Genomic DNA, 22,557 nt, shown 5'->3' with positions numbered 1-22,557 from the left:
GAGTTACTCTCTCGTTCGTGAATTTTCTGTAAGCCAAACTCAACAAGCAACGTTGTTGTCAGAGACAGAGTCCAGGTATGTTCTAGCCAGGAGTGTTCTAACCGCGAGGCTGCGCTCGCTTTTAAATTCCCGCACAGCGCATTAGGTGCTCTTATAACCGATTTTGGGGGGAAAACTTGGCGCGCATGGTGACCATCAATTGGCGCGAGAGACCGCTCAGTAACTGTAGCGCGAGATATCGAATCTCATTGTTACATGCTCTTTTTTTAGCATTAATCAATCACAACGCTAGATATCGGCGACTCGTCCTTTTTTTTAAATAGGAACAGAAAATAAAATAATCAAAATAATAATATAATATAAGAGGAAAAGGACAGGATAGGATTGTCATACATCACGTTACACGACATAAGTATGTTTATATTTTGATAGAAAGTTCAATTTATAAAAAATTTAAATGTGCGTATCTTCTCAAAGACTAATAAATAATAGAATTATACAGTTAGTAGGTCGTTCAAGAAAATCAAAAGGATACTGCTGATTATATTACAATAAATTGGTCATCAGATTCCCATTTGTAGAATTAAAATTAATATAATTATCTTACAATTTTGTAGAGCAAAATGTAAGAAGAAAATACTTTTATGTTCTACAGATTTTCTTTTAGGAGGCGAGTACCAGCAGAAACTTATTAGAATGTTCACCAGGTTGGGAATACCCACGTGCGATCCCACGTTGCAATCGATCAATAACCCAATAACCCACGTGGGATTTTCAAAAACATTGATTGTTAATAATATATTGAAAACAACAATTATGGTATTAATGGTAAAAAACAGAGTATACGCATTTTATTGATAAATATATATTGTATCATTTTATTTTAAACATAAAAAGTCTTACAAACATTGTACACGACACAATAAAATAACGTTATACTATTTGCGTGTTTACATTCTCTCACCATCTTGTGCACTATTATAGTATGCGTGTAGTTACAACTCACGCATTAGTTAGGTGCACCTACCGTGTATCGCAGTTACGGTAATCAGCCGGAACCGTTAATGAATTGATGGACAACTGGGAGCTCTTGGTCTACACAGGGGTAGCTACTTCTGTTGCTGCTGCGTGCTGGTTGCTGTCAGCCAGTATTGCTGCTAGTTGCTGCTGGTTGCTGCCGGTGCAATAATGGTTCCAAGAACTGCACACCACTCGCCTACAAAGTGCTCACAATGCCTCTCTATGATTTTCCCCACTAGCACACTTTTAAATTCTAACACCTGTCTCGCTTGCCGGTTCAATCAATACTGCCGATACTTCTTGCGCGCTTCCCCTCTCTTTCCAAATCGCTAGCTCGCGCGCCTCGAATGCTACCGAATTGCCAACGAATCGATATCTTTAATCGATTACCGTTCCAGTACTGGTTAATGAATTTTCACTTTTAAACAATTACTGTTGTTTGTTAAAATTTATATATGTTATATAAGTATTCAGAATAAATGGAATTTCGTTTTAAATATTTTAAAATAGTTTTGTCGAAAATAGTAAACTGTTATGAAATTTAGTTCGACGTTGCGTCAATAAAATATAAAAAATAATTCACTTTAAATAACAGTTTTCCAATAAATTATTTTTGCATATATAAATTAAGACGTATCACATCATAGAAATTTAATTTTAACGAACTAGAAATTACATGAAAATAAAAATTTATTACATCTCATAAAATTATACATTCATACATACTTAGAACCATATATAAGTAACTTATCTAGACAATTTTTGTTTTTCGTTAATATTAAATTTCTGTAATGCGGCCCGCTTAAAATTAATTATCAAGCGAAGCTGATTATTTATAAAAAAATTCTGTTTATTTATTATTATTGTATATTTAAATGTGATCATACTTTATGATATGATAAATATTATTTTATCAAAATTTTTAGCGATTTGTACGCGTTTGTACGCCCTCGTACGCGCGCATATGCGCATATATGGCGAGGGCCTTAGACGTTGCGCAGTACATTGTGCATAGATCTGTCCGTCACATGGAGAATGTCAATATTGTCAATGAAGTAACTGATCAATGTTAATTAGTTTTGTGACGGACACGACGACGCATAATGTACCGCGCAACGTCCAAGTACGCATAACCGATATCAAAGAAAATTCTACCTATTGGGAGCTAGTGAGTGATATTCAATCTAAATGTTCGTTGGTTATACGTATAATTCAGTTTCTGTATGATATACTTATAATCATATTTATTACTCAATTTATATAGATATGACAATTGATATAGATTATTTTTCATATTGAAACTTTTAATTTCATTTTATTTAAAGTATATTTAGAATATATATATATATATATATATATATATATATATATATATATATATATATATATATATATATATATATATTAAAAGGGAATCAATATATTTAATTTTTTTCTAATAAATAATTGTTATGATAATTAAGAAAATTTCTAATTTTAAGTAACCAATTATATATATATATATATATATATATATATATATATATATATATATATATATATATATTGGTATATTTATATATATATATAAGTATACCAATATATACTTCTTTTTTGACATGCATAATTTTAATCATTCCGGAAATACTGGAAAAATAAGTCATGACATTTTTGAAATTCGTGTGAAAAGAAAATACTTTTATTTAATTTGATTCAATGAAGATTAATAATTTTTATAACTTATTACAGCAAATATATATTTATAACTTCTTTCATTGTTTTAAGTTTCAATTTACATACTATTATGCAGTTACTGCGGTTTACTTCAGATTAATCGTAATTTGATTCAACACAATTTTTTCAAGTGTATATTTTTATGTAGTGACTTTCATAGAATGTGTAATAGCATTTGATCAAAAAGTAGATTGTTACAAAAAATCAGCAAACTCGCTTGGCTGTAACTACAGCTCGGCCGAGTTCGAGTTTCTTTAGACTTAAAATCCACTTCGAGTATTAAAACTTTTTCGAAATTTTCAAAAATGGACATACATAATTTTTATTTTAACTTATTATATGTAATGGATATTACAGCGAGTCATTGAATATTACGTTTGATTTAGTTTTTAATAACTTACAGTACAAAAAATCATTTTTTCTGGTAATATTTCACTTTTTAGTAAATATTATTATCTTACACGAGTTGGATGATAAAGCTAGAATGCAAAATAATGTAAATAAATACATTTTTCTGTAATAAAATTATGCGGATTCTAAGAAACGTATATAAAACGAACTACATATTTGACCTTATATATTGAAAAATCTTCCATTTTTTAAAATTACATATCAATACAACCCAATTAATATTGATTCAACGTATGCATTACTGATAAATCATAATACCATTCACTTCTTGAGCTTATTTTTTTTTAATTACATTGAGTGGACTTTTAATATTAATAGTCTTAGTTTTGTTAATCTAAAAAATAAAATTATACTTATTGAACATGACGTATTATTATACTAATTTGTATTTTATACTTACAATTTTTTTTAGATTTGCATGGCAAGGATTGTTACTGGTTCGAATTTTATTACCACATCTCTGAGTGAAATGTCCCTTTTCATTACATTTTTCACAAGTGATATTGAACGCAGGGCAATTTCTTATTGCATGTGTTATTCCACATCTCCAGCAAACGTGTTTGATTTTATTATCAGAAGTTTCAGGCTGTGAATTCTTTGATATTTCTTTAATTTTTTCCGCTTGAACTTCACATTGTTTGTAAAATAATGCTAGATTATTCAAGTCTAAATTTTCTTTTACAAAGAACAGTTTCCTCATATTCTCATCCTTGATATTCAATACAATCATATCCCTAATCAAACTTGAAGTTAAATTTTCGAAATTACAAGTTTTAGATTTCTCTTCCAAATCACTAATGTAAGCTTCAATTGATTCATTATTTTTCTTGGACCTTGTAAAGAATTTATAACGCTCTTCGATCTCTCTCTTCGGTGGATCAAAAATCTCATCAAGTTTTTGCAATATGGCGTCATAATTATCGAGATCAACATCTGGAAATTCTTGCATTGCTTCAATTCCCAATTTTCCAATTGTATTCAACAATAAATTGGCCTTTGCTTCGCTGCTTTTTTCTTCTAGTTTGGCAGTTTTCAAAAATATAACAAACTGTTGTTTCCACATTCTCCAAGTTTTATTCATAGGCTGCTTATCAGGCAATTCTTCCGGAGCTCGAGCAAAGGCCTCCATATCTTTACTATGGAGTGTTAACGGCAAATTATACAAAGAAACTGTGTGAATATACTCACGCGCGTGCGTGTGTGTGTGCCCGTGGGTCCGTCTGTATGTAGATTTCTGGAACAAAAATCACTGTAAAAGAAATTGGAGTTATTATTCTTAAGCTCAGCTACAAATGTATTTACATGTTTTTAGAAAAATAATATTTCGATACAAAATAGAGGTAACTTATTCACTACAACTAATTTTTATACCAACGAACAAGCTATATTCGTTTTTATACTAATGCAGACCCACAACTTATGTTCAAGTGATCAAGTAGTATTATCTTGTTCGAAGTGTATGTGTGTATATATATATATATATATATATATACACACACACACACACACATAAAACAGTGAGCGAGAGTTCCTCTTTGTGAAGTGTTCTACAAAGCTTAAGGCTTATATTCATTGACAATGAGCTGTTGCATACCTTACTCCATTTTGTGAGAAATATATTATTTTACCCTGAAGACTTTATCTAAATGTTAATGTCATTCAGCAGACTCGGTTTTTAAATAAAATCAATTAATCCAAAAATTCACTTGAAACCTGTTGAAAAGATCATCCGTATTTTATTCGCCAATTGTGGTATATGCTGATTGGTATATTCGTATTCCAGCATTTCATTGTCGAGATCAAGATGTTGAATAAATGCCAAATTACACAACTTAAATATATCCTCGTAATCATACATACCACGCTCAGAACTAATCATTTTTCAAATTTATATTTTAATTTAATTTATAATGTTCACCGTTATAATTCTCTTTGCGTTCAGGATGATTTACAACTGCATATAGTCATGAATTATTGGAATTATTCTGTAAATGTTAAAACCAATGTTAAAACCAAAAATTAAAACCAATGTTAAAACCAAAAATTAATCAGAAATGTAACTTAGTATATTTGTAGTACAGTTAGTATTGATAGTATCTTATTAAATAACTATATTTTTGCAATGCAATGCACTATTCAAAAAATATACGGATGCGTTGTTCATGGTTTATTTCCTTATATGTGCACCCGTGTGTGTGTCGCATTTATCTTTCTAAACAAATACGTACCCACCCAGATAACACAGCGTGCCGGCACGATCTAGCACCCAGACAACACTGTGGCGGCATCACAGCATGCATGCACGGTCTGGCACGTCACGCCATGGCGTCAAAATGCACGCAAAATGCTGGTACAAAGAACCCTGCCTAGATAGGTACCGTCACAATTACATGCTACACCGCAAATCGTCTTTTGTTTAAAATAGCCAACAAGTAACATTTTTTCGGTGGACAATTGATATTTTGACAAGACAATTCCTAAAATAGTGTTGTGTACATGAAAAGTGAGCAGTAATTATACCTTATACGAGAAAATCGAGATCATCATCAAGAATTCTGCAAAATTGTAAGTGCTAATAACTTTGTTTCTAATGTTTGAAAATATATTTTTATTAGGAATAAGTAAATAATAATTTAAGTTAAGAAAAATATAATGTTCAGATTAAACTTTAATTAAACTGAACAAATTAATTAAATTAATCACGTTTTAACTGAATAAAACCAAACTATTAACCAGTCTTAAGCTCCAAAAAGATGATTCCAGGAGCTTTATAGTCCATCGAATTATTTATTCAATGAGCTCAGAACATGACTTTTTTAAATAAAAGTGATAGTGACTATCTTTTTCAATTCACTTATTTGAAAATAATTTATAACAATTGAATTTACATATATAAATAATTAGGCATTCGTAGCATAGGTATTCTGGCTTTATTATTTTTTACAGATGGACATATTAAATTAAAGCTCTTATTCGCAGAGCAGACCATTGGGGCCATTCAATTCTTTTGATACGCGGCAGCTTGAAATTCGACCAATTTATTTTCTACTACACGCGCTTCATCATGCAAACTTCCAAAACATTAAAAATTTTAAATCAGTATTGTGAGTTCCATGTTTTTTAATAATTTATTGGTATAGATATTGATTTTTTGTTGTTATTTTTTATCTGGGCCTCTGAAAAGCTATAATAATAATAATAATTTATTTCCTGCCAAGAATACATAAGTTGCTTACTTTACCCCCTTCATATAATACTTCCCCTTTACATAAATTGTTCTAACAACGTACATAATTTTTCCACGGTCTAGGATTAATGTCATTCTTTGGTCCTCGTTTCTTCTTCCCTCTTCTTCTTTCTCGTTCCTTATTCTGTCGCTCCAATTTTCCTTTTATTCTTTCTTATCACAGCTTCCCTCGTTCTCTGATTTTCGAACCTACAGTCGCTGCTAACCTCCTAATTCCCCCCCCCCCCCCTCCTCCTTATTTTCTTAGCCTTATTTTTCTTGTTTCTTTCTATTATTTTTTCGAATGCCCTGGCATATTCGCATGCTCCTTCTTCCATCTTCCCTTCCAATACTCTTCCCAGTTTTCTGATTAATTCCTCTCCCCTACTATCGCCCCTCCAGCCATCCACCGTCTTTATCAATTCTTTTTTAATAATCTTCCTCACTGCTTCGTATATCCAGATGTGCTGTAGATCCTCATTCTCTTCTCCACAAATTCTGCAATCTTGATTGTTGTAACCTTTGTTTCCCTCCATTCCTATGATCCCACACCTTATTCTTGGCCATTCCTCTTTCAGATGACCCTCTTCACCTCTTTCATTCCAGTATTTCTCTCTCCCTAAAGCTGGTTTCCATTTCTTATAGTGCTTCCAGTATTTTGACTCATCTATCCTGCTCCATCTTGTTTCAATGTCTTGTTCTGTTCTTATTATCAAAGTTTTCCCAGAAGTTTCCAGTAGTTTCCCTTTTTCTAATTCATTTTCTATGAGTATCTTTAACTTACCGTTTCCTGCTTTTGTAGCCGATTCTAACAACTCCTTCCCCCATTTTGTTGTATTGTTCAATAGCCCTCTAATTTCCTCTTTTAAACATATTTTTGGTAATCTTTTGTCCTCCATTTCGATTATTTCTCCTATACAATTCGTTGTCTTCTTTATCATTTCCAGATATAGTTTCCAATATAGATATTATCTTGGATTTCGTTGGTTATTGCTGTTAAGGCTGCTTCAAGGTCGGATTTGGAAATGATGGCCTGACATTTGAAGTTGGAGTTTTCTAAGTGGTATGGGGGAGATAGCCAGTCGATTTTGAAGGAGGAGATGGGGTCCGTGTTTTTATATTCAGGGACTTTTACTATGACTAAGAGGTGGTCCGGCTTAGTGCGGGGAGGGTCCATGGATCGTTTGTGAGTACACACAGACACCCACGCACGCGCGCGCACATCAGTTATTTAGTATGTCACCAACAGAATTAAAACCACTTTATATATACACGTGCGTATGTTTATTGAATGGGAATAAAAGAGGAATATTATAAATGAACCATAATATTTGTAATTAAATTTCAATTTACAGGTTCACTCGAATTCTGAAGAACTCATAGAAGAAGAAAGTAATAACACGACAAATATTTTGAATCCAGATGACGATGAAATACGTATAACGTCTACAGAAAAAGTCCCATCGTTTGAAAGATTACTTAATTTGAAAAATTTTTACCAAATTATTACTAGCACCATAACCGATAGCCCTGGTAATGATTATGAGATTTCGTAAAAGTAATCATTTATCGTGTTCAGGTATGTCAAATCTCATTGCTCTCACAAATAGTATATTTGCTTCTACAAATAGCCGGATGCGTTTTAAACCGAGGCCCATTGTGGAGTTATTTTGCATTCTGCAAGCCGATAACCATGATTTATTACAAGCAATGCATTGTACACGTGGTGTAAGCTTGCAAATTGTAAGGCATATTAATACCAATAGAAGTATAAATATTTTGGAAAAAGCTGTTTTTGTTAATGCATCTGATGCTGCACAGAGATAACTAAATTATAAATTAAGATCTCAAGCAAGACAAAGTATTTAGCTCGATAAAATTACATATTTTGGCAAAGGTTGTAAGCTAGATGATAATATTATTAATCAATTTGTTTTAGCGAGCACGAGTATAAGTTATAAACGAATGATAAAAGATAGCTGTCATCTTGTCTTAAAATAAACTTAAGATCTAACAACTCTTTCGCCCAACTCTAGGATGAAAGATTTATTAAAATAAACTAGTTTATTGTTGACCCCATTGACGGTAAAGAACTAACAATATTTCATTTAATTAATATTATCATACATACCTTCAGTAATAATTACCAACAATTACGTAGAATTGTTGACATTGAAAAAAAATCGATACAATCGAAACAGAATGTATTCATAATATTTGTATACACATGTCAGTTAATGAAAATTCATACATATGTCCATTGCCAAATCAATTTTATTACTAACGATTGTCGCGTATTTTAATGTATGTATTCATATTGTATTTTACATTATATTATTTATCATTTGAAATGGTGTCACATATTATGTAAGCTAATTTCTTTATGTGTTTTATGATTATATTCTCTCATTTCCAGTCGTAAATAATTAGTTTGAAAAGATGTGTAAGCCTTAGTTTTAAAAAATTATTTTGTGATATATATATACATATTACACTCTGTATCTTTCAATTATATTTGAAAATAAAATGATCCAAACTATTGTTCATATTTTACTATTATTCATATACATAACTGTTTATATTTCTTTATAGCGATGAGTCGGTAAATATTGAAATGTTTGTCTACATGAATCTTAAAAACGCACCTGAGTCGAAATACGCCCGTAAGAGCTTCTGCAAGAACTTACATACGTTCTTATCTAATTTCATGTGTAATTTCTTACCCGAGTTCTTATGAAAAAACTCAACCTATATTTTCAGGAGGGTTGAAACACAGACGTAGAGAGAGCGAAACAACCTTGTTTATCTTCCCAAGACTATATTTTCGTGGCACCGGGAGCGCGGATATTCCTCCTCTTGTGTTAGGGCCTCATTAAAAAGGACCAATCCTTTAGGGGTGGTTTGGGAGGATGGTGCATAGCAACCCCTCATCGTAGTTCGCACGGACACTCCGCTCTCTCTCGCCCTCGGCTAGCTGGCGACACCAGCGACTAATCCCGGTTTTTATAGCTCCGGTGTGCGCCTTGTCTGTCATGCGCCTGGTGACAGTTGTTAGGTTTTTCCCAGATTTTACCACGGCCTGTTCGAGTGCTAATTGAGGGTTGTAAAATCTCTGCTAGCGATTGCAGCAGTATAGAACAGTATAGTTACTAATTATTATATTATATTTTATTATGCATTAATTATATGTATTTTAATAATTATTTATTTTTTAATAAAGAAATCGTCAATTTAAATAATTATATTTTTATTTAACCCAACCTAACCTTAAAAACCAATATTTAAATTATTAAAAATAGTCACAATGCCTACACCGTGCAAGCATTCCGTGCTGCAGAATATGGAGGCACATGACGGCATAACTTTCGCACATCGAGGCAAACGATGATTTTCATACGCATCAGAATGTACTGTCAGAATAGGTCAGAATGCATGCATAATGCTCGCAATGTGACGTTAGTATGCGGATACACCTGGGAGTCATATGGACGCGCATTGTGAATTATGACGGCAAAGTTCCGATATTTTGTTATCTGAGAACCCGTGAACTGAAAAGCGAAGATCGACAGTTTATACGTGATATGTGATTGGTTGAAAGATAGTCACGTGGTACAATGTATCATGTATATATATGTATGTATGTGTCGCTGATTCGATTAGGCGCGCAAAATCGATATCGCGAAATCGTTTCGAAAAAATACGAATTTATGTTTCGGAATTGCTAATATGCTAATTATTCATTATTATTAACCAATAATCTGATTTTGTCAACTGAAAATATCTCAATTTTTTTTTCGAAATAGTAAAAGTGATTAACAATAATACAGAATAATCATCTTGGATAATTGTAGTTGTAAAGATGGATAAAATAACAATTTTCAATGTGATAAATTGCGAAGTTCAAATAATATATAAAATATAAATGTTTCACAAATAAACTAACTTTCCGATTGCAATAACTGTAACTGATTAATGTCACAAATATATATGCTAATATTAACCAAAATATCAAGTAATAAATCAAATTTCGTACAAAAATAATAAATTAATTTCAATTTTCAACTATAAAAGATCTTAGCAAACAATCAATTTTAAGTAGGTTTATTCATTTATTCTTAACCGAAAAAATAAAATAAAGTTTGATGCTTATAATATAAATTATGAATAAGATTATACATTAATATCTTAGGAAGTAATATTATTTGACAATTTTTTTTATATTTATATATTTAAAGCTATGAAATAATTGTTTTACTTATTCCGAAATCCAATCGATTATTTAATTATTTAATATTCAAAGTTTGTAAAATGCTTCAAATTATATAATCATATCATACATTTTATCACGTATTGTAGCATTTAAATTCATTTGTAAAAATTGTTAATTTATGAACAACACGTGAGTAGAGATAAAAAAATTAAAAAGATCTAAAAATATATTACTTTTTGAAAATATATTAAATGTATTTACAGATTATTTCAACAATTAATACATAATTAATGTTTTTAGTAGTTATTTGGTATAATATATGAGTTGCATATATCACAAAAGTCCTTGAAAAATATCTTAATATTGCAGCTATCTCTTTGAGTAAAGTAATCTGCGTACAATAGAAATGATGTATATTCTTATATTTCATTACAGATATAAAAGTAACAAATGATTTGTAAATCCACCTATATATTTACATCATTATAAACATTTTATATTATTGTCATGATAATATGCAATAGCATGAAAAAATACACAAATTTTCATGCATTTCTTTGTTTCTATTTGTTGAAAGAGAGTAATCTACTTAGATATAACTGTATAATATATAAAAATCTACTGAGCAATTTCGTGTTTTGTGATCCAGTGTTATGCTTTAGGAGTTAACTCAATGGTCTCATAACAAACGCGATAAAGGAATAAATATCACCATCTTATGAACATTTCGCCCCAGTAGAAATGAAGATGAGGAAATCATACAAAAATGAAATTCCGTTACTTTACGGCATCGTAATGCACTAACGTATATTATCCTATAAATATATGAAACTATCAAAATATACACAACGACATGTAAAAAAATTGTGTGAGCAGAATGATGGCTATATGGAATCGAATTAATTGAAATTTTTATTTGAATTCAATACAATTAAAGCTCTTTAAATAACATTACAATATATTAATTACAATATAATAATATTACAGTTATAAGCAAAACAAAGAAAAACAACGAATTCAAAAGAATTATAAAACATTGGTTATTCCCGTATCTATTACGCGTTTGAAAAAGTCTAAGTTTCACTTCGACGAGTTTAATCGATTAATTATTTAGCTCTCACTGTCATAATCATTCAGATTTCACTAATAGCTTTCAGAATATTGTATGTATAAATAGTTACGAAATGACATAAGCTTATACGTGCAATATAATTGATTTTTTTTCATCAAATATTTTCAAATCGGCTAAATATCATTATGTGCATATAATTAGATTTACAATTAAAACAATTGGTTGGCTGATAAAGTAAATAAAGACGGTATAGGTATACCTGCTATCACGTAAATCACGTTGCTATAACAAATAAACGAAGTAATTAAGCTGAACACGTAATAAAAATGACAACGGCAGAAACAGAAATTAAATTAGAATAAATTGGCGCACGCACACACGTTTAGCCACAGATTTACGACGTAAGTATACGAAGAAAAGGGTGTGATTGCGTGGGATGCAACGCGTATATAATTAAAGTATGTAGGCAACGTATGTCACTGACTCACCTAAAGCCTAAATCTCCTCCGGCAACGAATTTTCTCGCACTGAGTTCTTAATCCTATATTATCGAGCGCAATACAAAGTCGAAAAACTGTAAACATGTATATTAGACCTGTTCAAAAGAACGTCATTTTCGAATTTTGTGACGACCAGCTCATTTGATAGCTTATAACTTCGCAAATCACTGAAAATTTTCAAAACAATGTCCACTGCAAAAGTAATGTTCAATTTCGGAAAATAAAAAGTTTTGTCAACTAACGCGTAAAAAGTCACGTAAAAGTAGAAAAATGTGTCGAACATGTGTTGTTACTTGAGTTTAGTCCTCGCGCTCACCGTTCTTTCGTCGCTGAGTAGTGCAGGTAGTTGCTTGACCATCCGAGGAGCTAATCCTCATTTTTTGTCTAATCTATCTGTTTGCAGAATAAACAAAGATTATTAGCTTTTTATAAATATGATTTTTAAGAGTATATTTGTTGAAAAAATAACAATGAAAAGTAATTCACAGAAAATCAAATTACAGTTTTGTAAAAATCCCATCGCGTTACGTTTACTATTACAGTTTAGTGTAAAAAGATATTGACTCTTCATAAATAATCTTCATATCGCATAAAACACATGTTTGCATGTTTTCGCATTCAGAAGTATGCACAAACTATTTGAAGAAGAAATGGAAGAAGAAGACGTAAACAATAATCAATTGTAAGATCATCAACAGTAACAAGACAATGAGCAAAAAACCGATGATCACAGGAGGCCACGAAAGAATAAGTGGAGGCGCGAATAACAATACCGGCCAGAATGTAAGTGGGTTCGACCCAACCTGATAAACTTTATAATCAACATATCGGTATAAGCTTTGAAGCTTTAAAAGCGGCAAAAATAAAACGTACGACATTCACTAATGTAGCGAAAACCATAGCAACTATCCATAAACAGGACTTAAAAATCGAACTTACTAATAAATTTTCTGTTTTCTTTGATGAGACAACTGATATTTCAACAAATTAATACGGCTGCATTGTTGTAAGAATATTTAATAGGCATACAAATACTATTATAGAAATTTTATAGGCAACAATATCGGATATTTGACAACAGAAATCATTAATCTGTCGCTTCAGCTAAGTAACTATATAAACGAATTAAGAATCGATTGAATGATTTTCAAATAATTCGTAGATCAAATATTTGATTATTTTGCTCGAACGGCTGAGCTGTAATGCTACGGGTAGGAATGGCAAACTCTATTTAACGAAGATTCACGAGATACTTTCGGAACAAAATTTGTATTGTTTGTCCAGCTCGCATAGTGTATCTCGTAGCTGGCCATGCACTTAATGAATAGCACAATGGATTCGCGAATTACCGAATAAGATCTATAATTTTTCGATCGGCAAAAAGATTATACGTGCTTAAAGAACAGAGATTTTTACGAGTTAAATAGCACAGACTTTTCAGAGCAATGCCCAGTCGTTGATTAATTTTAGACCCAGTAATAAGACGCTCAATCGAACAATGTCAGTCCGTAATTAATGTTTTTGATTTACATATTCCTCAGCGTGCTCGGATAGTTATTAATAAAGAAAACTAAGAAGTAGTTAATGAAGAGAAGACGCTACGAGCTAACTTGAATGATTTAAGAGCTACTATGAAAAATTCATTAGCCAAATGTTACGTGGCTTTTCGTAATGATATTTTCCCGAGTTGGAGACTTTTTACCGCGCGACACAAAGTACGACTACAATGTTACCCCGTATGTACAAGTGCATAGATAATCTATTGACATCAATCATATTGTGGTTTACCGATGCGAATTTTTTATTACAACACGACTATGTAAATAATCGTTACCATGAATTAGAAGTATATTAATGGATATTGAATAAAGGGCTGAAGTGATATTAGAGCAAGAACTTGCGAATGAAGAAGAAGTAATCATATTTATAAACGTTTATTTTAATATTACTATAAAGGCATTAGCAACATGGGAAATTTTGACTAATTTTACGCTTTTATTTGAAAGGATAATATTATGAAATTATAGTTAAAATAATTATTTCATTAAAAAAAATTAACACTCCAAAGGGCGGCACAACTTTTACGTGAGTTTTTCCATGAAAACATAAAATGCGAAGGATCATATTAAATATTATTTTAAAAATTTGAAAAAATCCTCAATGGCTCGCAAAATTATAAGCTATCGAATGATCCGCTGGCCGCCACGAAATTTGAAAATTACGCTTTTTTAACAATTCTAATGTATATACATGTATAACGGAAAGAATAATGTGTTATCTTAGCACACCAAGCTTGTATGTATGTTTGTTTAGGTTGTATTGTTGAATATTTTGAAACGATATATTACTATAGCAAGTCATTAAAACACTACCCGACACATTTCACAACAACGATTTGAATATGACTTACCCATACTTTTGTACATGTTTTTCCAAAAATAACAACACAGAAGTAACATATGAGCTCAGCACTGCTTGTCGGTGCGGCATTGAGAGCAATTGCAAATACAACCAGAAAAAATATATCTGTCAAGACATGAATAATTCACTTTCACTCGTTATAGATAGTCGGGGATGAAACCGCAACATTTGTAACTGCAGTTATCTGTTACCGAGCGCAAAAAGAGCTACTCGAACCATTTCAAAGTCCGCTTGTCTGTTTTTCATGCGGTATCAATTTTTTGAAATTTCTATAGATCTTGAATACGTCACTTTGCTCTATACTCATTGAAATTCAATAATAAAATGTTTACCGGCAAATCAAATCTCCATTTTAACAAATATTAATTCAAAAAGCAAATCAGGACGAATCAATCAAAATTAAATACCCTTTTATGGAATCTACTGATGAGATTTTGATCTTACACTGTATTGGGTTCGTTGCAAATACCAATTTTAAACAATTTTATTACACACGAATTTTGAAATTTTGTTTAACACAATACTTATTTTATTGAACAGAAAGCATAAAACTACTGTACACGTAAACTTCCTGAAGAAAATTCGATTGAAAAATAATTTACCTAAACTATTCTATGTAAAAGATTTCTACAGGAATAAATAAATATTTTAATTATATGTCTAACATTCTCGCGCCTTACTAGAAAATGATCAAATGATTATGACCTGTTGAATATTTTACATCAATTAATCGTTTATTAATTTTTTTGTAAAGAGTTGTAATGTCAGATATTTTATATTTTTAAGATAATAGTATTTTATTTTTCATATTCTACAGAAAAACACCATGTTAAACAAACCCTATTAAAAAACTTTTATGTTCAATCCAAATCACAAAAAATCAGTATGTATACGAAACGGACCTTACCAAATAAACAGCAAAGGCATTATGGGTTGTTCAATGATATTTGTGTTACAGTTGAAATAGTTATAACAAACTGTTTGGAACACAGTGTTTGTATTAACACAGAATTAGAATAACTGCATAACTTATCTCAAGTCTGAAATCTTTTCTTATAAAATAAGTTACTATCAATGTGAATTTCTATATTCTTTTGGGGATCATCGCCATTTCTTGTAATAAAATAATTTTTCGACTAAGAAATACAATTATATTGATTCAAAAACGATAAGAAATTTGAGTTCATTATAAATGAACAGGTACTAAAATTTAAATAAATAGTAAAATATTTATGGTTCTAAAACTGGGATCAAAACTCCATTTTTATATCTGAAAAATGTGGTATGACAATTATTACTTACAAAAAAATAATTTTTATTAGCTGTAATCATTTATCTTACCACTTTTTATCATTTTTTCACCTTTTTGGGAATTCTCTAAACCTCTTAAAAATTCTTGAAAAGCATGGAAAGGTTTGTTCAAACTAGTTTTCTTATAATCTTTTATCCTCTTCACATTATCTATTGATTCTCCTTGGTCATTAAGTTCTTTAGCATCAAATGCATTAACTTCATCAATCAAAGTCATTATTGTTGGTACATTGTTGACATCAAACTGATCTACCACTTTAGGATTTATAGGTATACAAACTTTGCCAGTTTTGGGATGAACACAAAAAGGTGATTTCAACAAGTGATTCATTCCTTTAGTGACATTTATATCTAATCTAGGATAAGCATATTGAATCATTATTTCTTCAATAAGAAAAGGAGTTCTACGCCACTTTTTGGATCCCTGTAATCAACAAAAAATATATTTATTCATACCTTTAAATTAATAATTCATTCAAAACTGAAAAAACAATTACTAACCGATTGAATTTGATTTTTGAAAAAGTCCACAAAAGCATTCCATTTTTTAACACCTGTTAAATGTTGATCAAATATTTCTTTGACTTCTTTCCTCATATCTTCTTCAAGAATAATACCTAAAAATTTGTTTTCCCTTTCTTCTGTGTCTAGCATTCCTTGTTCTTCAACACACATATTGACAAAAATTGGTTCAATAATACTAACTGCTCTTCTAAAATTTCATTTCTCAGTTACAAAACTTCATAAATTTTTATAAAACATAACTTATATAAAAGTTATATAACATAACTTTTGAATAATTAGTTGAGAACATACTTGACAGAATGATGCATCTTCTTAGGTAGTTTTACTTTTTTCTTAACGAATTCTCCTCCCATAATTAACTGTAAATAATGTGCTATAGCTTTTCTTCCATTAACACTTAAAAAACGAGCTTGTTTATCACATATCCAACCATGAATACCTCTTCTTCCAGAAAAAACCCATAATATATGCTCAAAAGCAAAGTCATCTATTAAACATTAGGCAAAAGTTCTATTATGCATTTGGATTGAAACTTTGTTTAAACCAAATAAAGTCTTAATTAAACAAACAGAATCACATACCTCTAAGTGCTACATCCAAAATTCTTACAGCTACCACCATATATTTCCAACATTTATTACAAACATCTGCCCCACTGCAACAAGTCCTGACCTCGTCATAATCAGTCATATCAATATCAAAAACAAGTTCTCTTTGGATTGGTTCAAATTTCAACTCTCTCCTTCTGTTTGATGGTCTATTAATTATTAAGAAAAATGACAATAAATGACCTTTCTTGCAATATTAAATATCAATTGATTTTCAATCCTTACGGAACATTGTAGACAGCTCCAATATCTATTTTGTAAGGACAAAGCCTTTTAATTTCACTTTTTAAATCCTCAATTTGTTTGAATGATTGATACCGAATATAAATGTCATCTCTGAGTGTAAATGAAAATTCCCTGCGAGCAAAGATAAGTCCTGAAATTTGAAATAATTATAATTGAGAGGCTATTTATCAACTATAAAATTTTTTGATAAATCTTACCTTCTCCATAACTAAGCCATCTGTAGTAATCTACATATGGAAACAATCTATTGTAATATAAACGAAGCAGATCAGGAAAATTGGATTCATCCATATTTTTATAAAACTATTTATAGTAACAATTTTTTGACTGTAATCTTAATCTGATATTGATGAATACTCGTACCTAAAAAAAATGGTCACTTTTACGTCTATAATATCTGATATCGATTAACTAAAACTATGTCGCTTTACAAACTTTAGTAAATTCCAAATTTAACAAAATCAACTATAATTGCATTGTGCCATTATGTGTCGTTTTGTGTTAATTATGGTTCTTTCCTTACCAAAATACGCGGGAAATTATAACAAAGAAATCTGTCAATCGGTATATATACATATATGTTTATCCCGCCGGTAATATAGAACGCTTATTCAAAATGTTGATAAACATTTATAATTGTTAATAATTATACTTACAATAAATAAATAATTAGAGAGTATCCATTTAACTTTTATCTGCTTTGTTGATTCATTATAATTATAAATAATTATAATATATATTATAATAGATTATTATCTAACATAGAAACATTAATATTTATTTAATGTCATTTATAAGATGGTTAATTGTAAAGAAATAAAATACATCGAGAAATTTTTGCAGTAAATAACTGCACTCATACATGCAATTACGTGAAAAATGTCCGGTATGCGCGTGTACATACAATCTGAGAGTCTGCAGAGTGCAGATTACTAACGCGTGTTCCACGGCCTTAATAGGTATATAGTAGTTAGTTCATTCAGAAAAAGCAATATGGCGAATGTTGAAGGAGACTATACAACGTGGGTTTACCGCTTTTGAGCAATTTTTTCTTTTCAATTTCATTGGACGAAGTGGTAATTGACGTTTTAAATGAATAATTATTCACCACGTCAACATTGTCTAATTCTTAAACAGGAAAAATGAGTTATTCAGTGAAAAAAACTGGTGGAAGAATGTGGCATGAGGCGAGGAAGCAAGAGAAAAAAATACGTGGGATGCTCGTGGATTATCGACGACGTGCTGAACGACGTCGAGATTACTACGAAAAGATTGTAAATTTTCTTTATACTTCTTTTAATATCAGTACATACGCAATTTATTTTTAAAAATAAAAGTTGTTTGGGTTGGGAGTGGTCATCAAACATCTCACATCTCACTGCATCACTTTTGTAGTCAAGATAAAACTGTTTTGTCTAGATTTTTTCCAATTTTGTATTTCAACTAAATTTACATTTTAAGAATGACAATGACAAATGAGATATAATATATATTATTTTTAAATATCTAAGTCTATACATCATGGATGATAATGATGTTTCAACTTTTTTATAGAAATCAGATCCAACTCAGTTTCTCCAACTTCATGGTAGACCATGTAAAATTCATTTAGATCCTGCAATTGCAGCAGCAGGAGACAGCCCTGCTAATATGTAAGTTGCATTATTTTTTAGTAAATGTTTGATATCTTGATACATTAATTGAAATTAAAAATTTACTTAACATATTTTGTATTTATAATAATTGTTAATTTAATTGGTAGGATGCCTTGGCAAGGTCATCAAGATAATCTGATAGATCGGTTTGATGTCAGAGCTCATCTTGATTGGATTCCAGAAGCCAATAATAAAAATGACATTGAAATTCCATTAACTAGTGAGGATAGGCATATTAATTATGAAAGATATCGAATTATTGTACAAAATGAGTTTCTTGGAGGTAGGTTACAATCGATTTAATTCATAAATATTGAATTAATTGAATTGAATTAATTAAATACATAAAAATTGTCCATAGTACCAGAGGAAAAATTCCTACATCAAATTCATTTAGAGGAACAGTATGGCTCTTCTACAAAATTAGAAGTTAATAAAGATAAAAAAAAATCTAGCAATAATGCTGCAATTGGTTATAATTATGAAACTGATGAAGCAATTTTAGAAGCTCCTAAAACAGATTCTAGTGTACCAGAAGAAAAAGAAGACGATGATAGTGATATAGATTTAGATATATGTGTTGATGTTTCACAGATTGAACCTGCACAGGCACATGAAATGAATCAAGTGGCTCAAAAATATGGACTGTTAGGTGCTGATTACTTTAGCTTTTTAACTCAAGATTTTGAAGAAGCAGAAAATTTACGCCAAGCAAGAAAACAGGAAGAAGAAAAAGCAATGTATTCAGTATGTATTTTGTTGATGAATTATGAAAAACAATAAATGATACAAAATAATAAATTGTTCATCATATACAGGGTAGAAGATCTCGAAGAGAAAGGCGAGCATTTAGAGAGAAAAAAATGATTGGTAGAATCATGAGTCCACCAAGGTAAATATTTGATATGTGTTATGGCATGTTGATTTAGTATTTTTTATAAACGTAAAGCATTCTAATCACAATATCTTAAAATTTATTTTTGAAATGGTTTCAGCTATGCTGCACGAGAAAGTCCGGAGTACAATCCATATAGAAAGTCATCTTCCAGATCACGCTCTCGTTCTGCATCACCAGTTAATGCCGGCCAAATAACTTATATAACTAGTTTTGGTGGTGAAGAAGAAGTCGCGACTCAAAGTAGTTCTTCCAACGCAACATTAGCTTCAAAGAAAGTCAATTCTTTAAATCACAAAAAGAGAAGGTCACGAAGTTTATCTGTAAATAATAGATTATCAAATAGAAAAAACGCAAAACAAAAGTCGAGAAGTCGTTCGCGGTCCCGTAGTAAATTGTATCGCAGACGTGATTCCAGAAGAAGTTCATCTTATTCTAGGTAAATAATTAGATTTTTAGATGTAACAGAAGCCTTCTTTAATGCATTTATATTATACTATTCCAAATTGCAAATCTTTATTGGCAGAAATAGAATTTATTTTAGAAGTTTTTCACAAGCTTACGTAAATTCGTTAATACTGCTTGAATTGAAAAAATACTTAATATAGTAACTAGAATGTTATTTTACCAATTTTCTGACAATCAAATATAATTATGTTACGATTTCCATGACATAATATACAATATAATATTCATTAAATAATGTTTTAGATCACACCTAAATGTGTCACGAAGTAGAAAGTACCGACGATCAAGGACGCGAAGTCGGTCTCGTTGGTCCCGTTCGTATTCCAGGTCAAGATCGCGCGGCAGACGATCCTACAGTAAATCTTGGTCACGATCACGGTCAAGGTCGCGGTTGCAATCGAGGTCGAGGTCGCGCACGCGCTCTCACTCGAAGAGATCGAGATCGCGCTCGATTTCGACAACCTCCTCATCCAGTAGATCTAGATCGAGATCCAAGCCCAGGGATATCAAGAAACAGCAATTTTCCAAATCGAAGTCGAGGTCGAAATCAAGGGCGAAAACGGTGTCAAAATCGCCTTCAAGGTCAAGATCAAAGTCATCAAGGTCGAAGTCAAGGTCCAGATCCAGAGACAGAGGCAAATCAAGAACGGAGTCTAGATCAAGATCAAGATCTCCCAGCCAAAGTCGCAGCCAATCCAGATCCAGAAGCCGATCTAACAGCAAACGATCCAATAGCTCCGATAATAAACCACCGGCAGTTCCAAGGTAATTGCGAAACAATACAATTTTTCGTTGTAACTAATCAATATAAACCATTCAATTTATCATTAAATTTTTGCTTCAGGTATTATGGTAGACGGGGAAAGTCTTCAAGTTTAGAATTAGAATTATCCGACAGTGAGGAAAAAAATAATCAATCTGTCTCCAAATCTTCATCTACTTTAATTACGTAATAATTTTTTTTTTTAAGAATAGGATAAATTATTAAAAAGTAACAACTAAAATGCCAATATTTATTCTTTAGAAACAAGCCAAAAGCAGGGTTAAGTACAAATACTGGTGGCAGCCACAAAGTCAGTAAGAACCGTAACGCTTTATTAGTCACTTAATGCACAATGCAAAAGAAAACCATGAAATATTCCCTTCTCTATTGATCTTTATTTACAAGAAATACTCGTTTATTTATATTAATCGTGAGGTTTTGCATGTTACATCGTCATTCCCACAACCAAATCTCCTTTACACATACAATGCTCATTGCTTCAACTTTTATTTTTACTGAATAATGCGTGCTTATCTACATTCCATTTAAAAGGTGCACTGTTGGTGCACAACATATATTTTTATTTGAGCTTACATTTTGTGGTATAAAAAACAATCATAAAAAACTTATTCATTTTTATTTTTGCAATGTATATCTATAAGTCTTAAATTTTGCAGAATGCAAAAATTACACCGCAGGAGCGGCTTAAGAAGAAGATGCAAGCTTTATTGAATAGGCAATGTAAGTGTATATTGCTACTTTTGAAAATTTTAGATTGGCATTGACTTTTTTTTTTAATAATGTTAGATAAAGCGGACAAGAAAGCCGAACAAGCTCGCATGGAAAAGATTGAGCAGCAGAGACAAGACAGAGAGGACGAAATAAGAGAAATGTCTCTGAAACTTCGCAGAAAGTATGTACTGAATAGTATACATTTATCTCGTATTTTTAGTGAAATTATTAACGATCAAATTGATTTAACAGGCAAAGGGAGCGGCGACATCGTTATGAAGGTCACAGTTCTGAATCTCGTTCGAGCGTATCTCGTTCACCAACTCCAGATCACAGTTCACGCGGATCTGCTCGTAAAGACAGGCGAGATCGTGAACACAGAAAGCACAACGATGACCGAGACCGAGAACGAACGCGAGAAAGAAGAAGTACCGACAGAGAAAGGAGTAGCAGGCACAATTCGCGAAGACGACATCGCACTTCGCCACGACATTCTAGCCCTAAAGCTAATCGGTAATAATCACTTTGGTTATTTTTTATTATGGAAATCCATATACTTTCAAGAAACATATTTTTTTTGTTTTACAGAGGATTAGTTGATTACTAGGTGACTTGTGAAAGTGATAAGGATTGAAAAAATCAGAACTTATAACTTGAGTGCTGTGAATTTTTTAAAAATTGCCAACACTTGTTTTATGTTATTTTAACACTTGATGACTGATTAATAAATTGTTTTCGTATTATTTTAATTTTGCTGTGTATTTATTCATACCTGCTTATA

The 22,557-nt window shown here is 31.1% G+C and overlaps 3 protein-coding genes across 13 annotated transcripts; 1 reads left to right on the top strand and 2 right to left on the bottom strand.

Annotated features, from left to right (window-relative positions):
• Positions 1 to 2,677: 2,677 nt before the first annotated feature.
• Positions 2,678 to 5,430, bottom strand: LOC131667851 (uncharacterized). 9 transcript variants are annotated; one of them, XR_009302219.1, is made up of 4 exons: positions 4,447 to 4,596; positions 3,545 to 4,378; positions 3,306 to 3,478; positions 2,678 to 3,212 (listed from the first exon to the last, which is right to left on the bottom strand). XR_009302219.1 is itself a non-coding variant. In XM_058941579.1 (4 exons), exons 3-4 carry the CDS (start codon positions 4,271 to 4,273, stop codon positions 3,419 to 3,421), a joined length of 789 nt encoding a protein of 262 aa, XP_058797562.1. In that variant the 5' UTR covers positions 4,274 to 4,393; positions 4,739 to 4,857; positions 5,373 to 5,397; the 3' UTR covers positions 2,678 to 3,418. The 9 variants fall into 9 exon arrangements, 8 of the variants coding, with proteins under 8 accessions (XP_058797562.1, XP_058797560.1, XP_058797564.1 ...); XM_058941579.1 differs by lacking the exon at positions 4,447 to 4,596 and adding exons at positions 4,739 to 4,857; positions 5,373 to 5,397 and having other exon boundaries at positions 2,678 to 3,478; positions 3,545 to 4,393; XM_058941577.1 differs by lacking the exon at positions 4,447 to 4,596 and adding exons at positions 4,739 to 4,857; positions 5,063 to 5,360 and having other exon boundaries at positions 2,678 to 3,478; positions 3,545 to 4,393.
• A 9,810-nt stretch (positions 5,431 to 15,240) lies between these two features.
• On the bottom strand, positions 15,241 to 17,822 carry LOC131667849 (DNA primase small subunit). Of its 2 annotated transcripts, none has more exons than XM_058941572.1 (8): positions 17,699 to 17,822; positions 17,461 to 17,626; positions 17,243 to 17,393; positions 16,991 to 17,166; positions 16,701 to 16,896; positions 16,386 to 16,596; positions 15,915 to 16,308; positions 15,241 to 15,843 (listed from the first exon to the last, which is right to left on the bottom strand). In XM_058941572.1, the coding sequence occupies exons 2-8, from the start codon at positions 17,552 to 17,554 to the stop codon at positions 15,824 to 15,826; spliced, it is 1,242 nt and encodes a 413-aa protein (XP_058797555.1). In that variant the 5' UTR covers positions 17,555 to 17,626; positions 17,699 to 17,822; the 3' UTR covers positions 15,241 to 15,823. The 2 variants fall into 2 exon arrangements, with proteins under 2 accessions (XP_058797555.1, XP_058797556.1); XM_058941573.1 differs by having other exon boundaries at positions 17,787 to 17,804.
• A 442-nt stretch (positions 17,823 to 18,264) lies between these two features.
• LOC131667829 (CLK4-associating serine/arginine rich protein-like) lies at positions 18,265 to 22,503 on the top strand. Of its 2 annotated transcripts, XM_058941538.1 has the most exons (14): positions 18,265 to 18,339; positions 18,401 to 18,537; positions 18,818 to 18,915; positions 19,026 to 19,201; positions 19,280 to 19,665; positions 19,737 to 19,810; positions 19,914 to 20,252; positions 20,525 to 21,046; positions 21,126 to 21,230; positions 21,306 to 21,354; positions 21,722 to 21,785; positions 21,852 to 21,957; positions 22,029 to 22,289; positions 22,365 to 22,503. In XM_058941538.1, the coding sequence occupies exons 2-14, from the start codon at positions 18,406 to 18,408 to the stop codon at positions 22,381 to 22,383; spliced, it is 2,331 nt and encodes a 776-aa protein (XP_058797521.1). In that variant the 5' UTR covers positions 18,265 to 18,339; positions 18,401 to 18,405; the 3' UTR covers positions 22,384 to 22,503. The 2 variants fall into 2 exon arrangements, with proteins under 2 accessions (XP_058797521.1, XP_058797522.1); XM_058941539.1 differs by lacking the exons at positions 22,029 to 22,289; positions 22,365 to 22,503 and having other exon boundaries at positions 18,265 to 18,537; positions 21,306 to 21,358; positions 21,852 to 21,955.
• Positions 22,504 to 22,557: the final 54 nt, after the last annotated feature.

Source organism: Phymastichus coffea, unplaced genomic scaffold, assembly GCF_024137745.1.
Source record: "Phymastichus coffea isolate CEN01 unplaced genomic scaffold, Cenicafe_Pcof_1.1 PCOF00071, whole genome shotgun sequence".
NCBI lineage: Eukaryota > Metazoa > Arthropoda > Insecta > Hymenoptera > Eulophidae > Phymastichus > Phymastichus coffea.
Note: the sequence above shows the minus strand (reverse complement) of the source record. Positions and strands in the feature narration are given on the sequence as shown.